The sequence below is a fragment of the Cajanus cajan genome, chromosome 7 (assembly GCF_000230855.2).
Source record: "Cajanus cajan strain Asha chromosome 7, NIPB_CcT2T_4, whole genome shotgun sequence".
In the NCBI taxonomy this organism is placed as follows: Eukaryota; Viridiplantae; Streptophyta; class Magnoliopsida; order Fabales; family Fabaceae; genus Cajanus; species Cajanus cajan.
The window spans coordinates 42624468-42631298 of record NC_138523.1 but is presented as its reverse complement, the minus strand read 5'-3'; the positions used below and the strand labels follow the sequence as shown (position 1 = coordinate 42631298).

At 32.0% G+C, this 6831-nt stretch overlaps 1 protein-coding gene across 1 annotated transcript; it reads right to left on the bottom strand.

The window, feature by feature from the left end:
* Positions 1 to 456: 456 nt before the first annotated feature.
* Positions 457 to 6520, bottom strand: LOC109811957 (histidine kinase CKI1). The gene is made up of 7 exons (XM_083060949.1): positions 6434 to 6520; positions 4862 to 5098; positions 3887 to 4549; positions 3365 to 3740; positions 2665 to 3239; positions 1120 to 2253; positions 457 to 839 (listed from the first exon to the last, which is right to left on the bottom strand). Exons 1-7 carry the CDS (start codon positions 6518 to 6520, stop codon positions 636 to 638), a joined length of 3276 nt encoding a protein of 1091 aa, XP_082917075.1. The 3' UTR covers positions 457 to 635.
* Positions 6521 to 6831: the final 311 nt, after the last annotated feature.

Below are 6831 nucleotides of genomic sequence, written 5' to 3'. Positions count from 1 at the left end.
TCCAATTTAATTAAATTACATGTTTACATATTAGATTGGATGACTTTCATATCATCCCATTATAATTAAGTTGTATAATTCGATGATGAATTTGTTATTCAATTAATCAGACTCAATGCCTACAATAAATCATTAAATTAAATAAAAAACACTATGTACAATAACATATGATGCAATACTCCTCGCTGCTAATGTTGAGTTACAAAACAAGATATGAAACAAGAAAAATTTATGTAATTCAAATTTGTTATTAATGATTTAATGTTTACTTGTTTAGGATATTTGTTTTGGTTTCATTTTTTAAATCCCTTGAATTTTCCCCATAAACAATAAATCTATTTTTATGGTAATTGATTTTTAAAAAATATATTTCGGTAAATTAAATAATAATTACATACATTTTTATAATTTTGTTAGGATTTTTATTCTAATCTTATTTCTTAAACGGTGCTTTAGTTGAGAATGAAAACTCTCTGATACTAAAATTTAGTTAAGTAATCCGAAATCAATTAGCAATACATTTTTTTTGGTTCAATTAATATGGCATCTCTTTTGGCTGCATGGATTAAATTTAAAATTCTTATTCTTCAAAATGTACAGAATTAACATTAAAATGCGCAAAAATATTCAGGCATTTATGAGGTATTGGCATGTATACATTTGATGGCTTCAAGTAAATTCTCTCCCTTAATTGGCTTGACTATATGATAGTCTATTCCAGTCTCTACCGCCATTTTTTCAGTGCATGCAGTCAATGCAATGATAGGAATGTGGACACCATACCGTTTCTCCATCTCTCGTATCCGCTCTGTTGCTTGAAGCCCATCCATTACTGGCATCTATTCAGTCAATCATACAAAATTAAATCACATACTGTTATAATAAACAATAATCAAATATGATTCATGCATAATTTTAAAATTGATAATCAAAGATTAATTTACAGTTTATGGAGTGTGATTTTCATTGATCAACTAAGAATATTCTATTTACTTTTTGTATTCTAAGATAGACGTTATAATTATTATGTCAAAAGACTTGATTTGAGGATCATAATTCGAATTTAACTCAGAAATAAAATGACAAGTAGAAAGAAAAAATATAGTAAGTAGTGATTACCTGACAATCCATTAAGATGTAATCATAAGGAGGATTACGAAAATTCCGAGACAGAGCTTCAGCCACTAGTTGCTCAGCTTGTTGACCATTCTCACACTCCTCAATAGTTGCACCAAGAGAATTCAAAGTAGCTGAAGCTACCTTGCGTAACAAATCAGAGTCATCAGCAACCAAAAACTTCTTACCACTCAAGGGTTTCTTACACCCTGATGAGTCCCCACATTCTTGTATTTCTCCTTGATAAGGTCGACTTCCCTTCCAAATTTGTTCACCACTTTGAAATGTGCTTCCATTATTTGTTGGAGACCTGTATTTTGACATGCTTGAATCCTCACAAGTCCTCAATGAATTTCTCTCAATAAACTCAGGAAGAAGCTTTATGGTTTGAAACAAACGACTACCATGAAATGGTTTGGATATAACAATGTCATTTTGATCAATGACATTGAAGTTGGTATTACGCGCAAAAGGCTTGACCAACCAAACCACCTTACAGTGGTTGCAGAGCTTTCTTTTGAAGCTAGATACATTCTGGTAAAGCTCAAAAGATTGTGGTGCAAGAGAATCAATCACAATAAGGATGAAGCCAGGGGTAGCTCCAATATCTGTCTTCTTGAAAACTAAAGGCATGTTCTCAATTACATCCATAGAACTCAAAGGAACTCTTGTGGATATAACAGGAGAATTATGAGATGTTGATTGAGAACTCAAATCTGAAGACTCATCAGAATATTGATGCTTTTGCTTGATCTTCTTAAGAGTATCCAACAAATCTTGCTCTGAATTTACAACTTTAACTTTGATCCCTATCCTCTCCATGAACCTTTGTGATGTTCTTTGACGCTCCTTGTCAACGATGAAAAGAACCACGAGAGAAGGCTCAGGCTTAGGACTAGAGCTGAAAATATGTAACCTAGGACTCATGGAACATGCTCTAAAGCTAGAACTCGTAGCATGCATTGTTTGCTCCTGAGCTTGGATTTTGTCTCTTGATCCACACTCAATATCGTCCATTGTGCTACCATCGATCATTGTCTCATTCTCACATGTAAGAAGCACATTGAACCTGAAACATGTTCCTTTTTCACCGGTATCCTTCTCTTTAATTTCAATATCTCCATGCATCAAACGCACCTAAAAAAAATGAGTTTAATAAGCATGTATACTTACCATTAACAAATCAAAAATCAATATGACTAAGATTGAATTGTTATGAGAATCATGTATAGTCCAATTATTATAAGAGTTTAATAGTAATACATTGATAATTTTACACAGTCAACCAATAAAATATCACACTTGATATGACTTTTTACTTGTGATAATGTAAAAATTACTTTACACGTATATCAATTATCAGTAAACAAATAATTCACATGAGGTATCATTTATTATAAAAATAACAAACTTATGCAAAGTTTTTTTATGAGAAGATTGCAATGTAAAAAACATATAACATAATGTTGGTGCGTGTTTCTCAAGAGAATATTTATGTGGCTCAATGAACATATAATTCACAGTTGTTAGACAAGAAGTAATACTTACCAAGCTCTGCACAATCCCAAGTCCCAAGCCAGTTCCTCCTTGGCCCAAAGCAGTTTCTTTAACTTGGACATAATCCTCGAACACAGACTTGTAATTCTCTTTAGGAATTCCTTTTCCCGTGTCATCCACTTCAAATATAAAATCCATGAAACGTGGTTCTTCTCGGATTGAATGCAGGGTTTCCATGTCACCGCGTGCTTCCTTTTTGTCACGAAATAAGTGTGATAAAGATTTCTTGAAACTCCATTGGCTACAAGTGACTGTTGAGTTCTGCAATCTTGGCTTCTTAGTCCATGCACGAACCGCTATGTGCCCCTCATTAGTAAATTTAACAGCATTGCTCAGCAAATTATTCAAAACTTGTTTCAGTTTTCCCCTGTCACCTTTCACGCGTGAATATCTCTTGACAGAACCATCACAAGGGTCCAATACAATATCTACTCGTTTCTTCATAGCCACGAGATAGTAAAAGTCAACCACATCTTCTAGGAGAAGGAACACATCAAATTCCTCTTCCTCAGGAGGCATTTTCCCTGACTCTATTTTGCTTGTGTCAAGTATAGAATTCAACAGTCCTAATGTACAGAAAGAAAACAAGTTAACCAAGCTATTATATTATATGATACAATGTAATGACTAATGATAGAATATTATATTAGAATGACAAATTTATTTAGCATGAATGGGTGATGTTAATTACCTAGTAAGTCATGGGTACAACTACTCATTTGTTTCAAATTGGTCTTCAATTCTGAACCGGAGTCCACTAAGTCATAAGAAATATCTATCAAACCGGTGATGCCTGCGAGAGAAGCACGAACATCATGGCTTGCACTTGCAAGAGCATTGCTCTTATTCTTATTCTTTTTCTCAGCTCGTTGGGTCGCTTCCGACTTTTCGATGAGTGAGGCACACAAATGCATGTCTCGCCTCATGGCTTTGCAGGTTATGCATAGAAAACTGAACAAAGCAATAAATGCAGTGACCATCGTTGCTACAAATAATATCAATCCCTCTTTCTTGTAATTGAGATCAAAGCTCGCAAATCCTTTTTGTGGGAAAGCCAAGACATACACCTGAAATATCATCAAAGAAAAGAAACAATATTCCATTATTTGAAAATTAAAGTTTTTTGATATCTTATTGTAATATTCCAATCAGAGACATGGAAACTATTCAATCTTACATTAGCAACGAACAGGGTATAACAAATATAACGTACCGATTCTATTCCCATTATATCCATGGTGTAGCATTTAACTAAATATTTAGTATCCCAAATATTCAAACTAGAAGTAGCAGCTTCATCCTTGCACGAGAGAGTGGCGTCATTTCTCGTGAGAACGTCATTTGCATTCAGTGATTTGAAGAAAACTGTATCATTAGAAAAGTCGACGAAGTGGGTATGTTGAAAGCCTTGCACAAGAACATTTCCATCTTTGGTGGCCAAATAAGATCTCACGCCTTGTTGGTCAATGCGAGTGACAAAATCAGATATAGCTTTTGCTGAAAACCCCATAGAGATCACTCCTTTACTCGTGATTCTAGCTGAACTGAGAAACAAAAGATCATCATCATTGTCCCACTTGGTTCCCAATGAAGCAAACCCATTTGACTCATCAATTCCTTCCTCAATCCAACTTGCATTCAGAAAAGGGTTAGATATTATGTCTAAGACTTCCCCATAAACCTCTCCAGTTTCACGATTCACAGGTTGAATATAGGTTTTGTTTGAGGCACCCCAACTAGATGATAAGTTAGAGTACATAGCTAGAGCTCGATCATGATCAGTGTAGTAAGAGAAAAAGAGACCTTCCGTCCCTACGTATGAGATTTCAGCTAAGTATGGAACTGTCTCAAATGCTTGAAACAATGACGGAGCTACCTATAACATACAAAGCAAATAATTAAAACCACAAAGAAAAAATTCTTTATATGGAACAGCTCCTATAAAACACTTAGTTAAGGAAAATGATAATACTGAATATAAACTATCATATCATATTTGAATGACTTAAGTATATATATATATATAATTTTAAAGTGATCATGTGATTATTGATCAACTTATAATTTGATCATGTATATATTTTTATGATTTTCATGTCTCTGTAGCTAAATATTCTTACATGAGTGCACCCATATAATTTGAAGAAAAAAAGAAAATAAAAAATCAACAATATGCTAATAAACTAACCTTCCGTTCAATATCAGAGAAGGAGATATAAGTTGTATCAAGGGTTGAATTCAGAAATCTTGCTAAATTGGTTGATGATGATTTCATAGGGTTTAACAGTTCAGCTGAGTGCTTAATTTCTGATTGCAATTGGGACACGATGTTTCTTGAGTTCAAATTCACATGGTTCTCCATATGTATGAACATGTAATACCAGCATGGTGTCAAAAAGATGAGAATTGTCAATGCACTAAATGCCTACAACAAATGTTTGTTTAACACGGATAAGTATACAAACATTTAAAAAAAAACATACTTATTGTGATTGGGTTGTGCTTATACTCCAATAAAATCAACTAATTTATTTGGCAATTCCTTGTTTAAGATAGAGGGTTTTCATGTCCTCTCTAACGTGACCACTATTATGTGAACAACTGTCTTTTATTTGCCACATTAGGAGAGTTCCATTTTTTTTTAATATTGCACTTTAATTCTAAGGACCCATTGTTTCGGTGTGCAAGGTTCTAATATTCAAAATTGTACTTCATTGAGGAAACTCACAAGTGCGGATGACATATAGTCATTGCCAAGAAATTTCAAAAATAAATAAATAAATAAATAAAATAATATTTTAGTTGAATTATTTATGTAATATCCAATTTTGGAATAACAAAGGAAATACTTGTTGAGTAAATACCTAAATATCTTGAGTTTGAAAATATGATAACTTAGTTTTTATGAAGTTTATTATGCGTTGAATTTTTATGATATCAGTTAGTTAAAGATAAAAATATTATTCTTATCATTTAAGTAATTAATATTATAAGTTGAAATTACATATTGTTAGTATTCAAATTTTTGTATTACAATTTTGTTTTATAAATAGAGAACCCATTAATAAAAATAGATAATATTTATCTAGAAAAAAAACTACAAATAACATACAAAATACAAAATACAACAAATACAAACTAACCTATAAGTTGTATATGAACAAAGTAAAAAGAGGGAAAGAACAGGTATGAAAAAGAGGAAGGTTAAATTCGAAGATGAAATTCAAATAAGTATCTAAAGATAATGAGTTAAGAAAAACTAGAAAAAAAAAATCTAAATATCTTTAATTTTCTCCATCAAAGATACGACGAGACATTTGAGAAAAACTTATTTCGACTTCCATCTTCATAAGTCGAAGAACCTTGAACATTATTCTTATTTTTATGAAGAAAATTAAAGATATTTAAACATATTTGACATTTTATAATATTGATAAATGAGATAAACAATTGAAAAGAGCAATTTTGAGCATAGTCTGACACATATTAGGCGTGATGTTAATTCTACGAGTCCAAATTGCTAAGGAATTGCTAAATTATTTTACGAAAATCAAATAAACCAATTTTAAAACTTAAATGGTGAAACATTATGAATTGCGTGACAATATGTTCAAATGAATAAGTGAAGAAAAAGAAGATATCAAGAATGATAGCATGAAAATCTCTCATTCATCGGCCACGAGGCTTATGCCATGAAAACGATAATAGCAGAATATGAAGAAGGAAAAAAATAAAAAGTTACATGAAGTAATAAAAATACCAGTAGGAGGATCAGCAATGACGAAGGCCTCAAGGCCATTGATAGATGAAGATTCCTAGAATTGATAAATGGAGATTCGTAGGTCATCTGGATGTGATCAAGCTACTCTAAGTCACTGAATAGTGGAAATACTACACATGCACTTCTACAAATTGTAATTCTTTGGTAATAAGGAGAAAACATCTCTCCAGAATATTTGATATTCTCTGCGCAATATAATATATTCTCTATAATCCAAACTTAATCTTTTTTCATTATTGCATACCAAAAAAGTAATAAAACTTGATTTCATTTAGCTAGAATAATATAAAAACGTAGAATCAAACTATTAACTAACATGCACAAAGTGCGAATTAGATATTAAAAAATGCATGTAAATTAAGGCTTCATCAAAGATT

Bases quoted from the DNA above. Each gene is read 5' to 3' on its own strand.
- LOC109811957 (XM_083060949.1), bottom strand. From the start codon at position 6,520: ATGACCTACGAATCTCCATTTATCAATTCTAGGAATCTTCATCTATCA. The intron at 2,254-2,664 runs GTAAGTATTACT...CATTTTTTTTAG, and splicing joins TTGGGATTGTGCAGAGCTTG to GTGCGTTTGATGCATGGAGA. The intron at 840-1,119 runs GTAATCACTACT...TTGACTGAATAG, and splicing joins ACATCTTAATGGATTGTCAG to ATGCCAGTAATGGATGGGCT.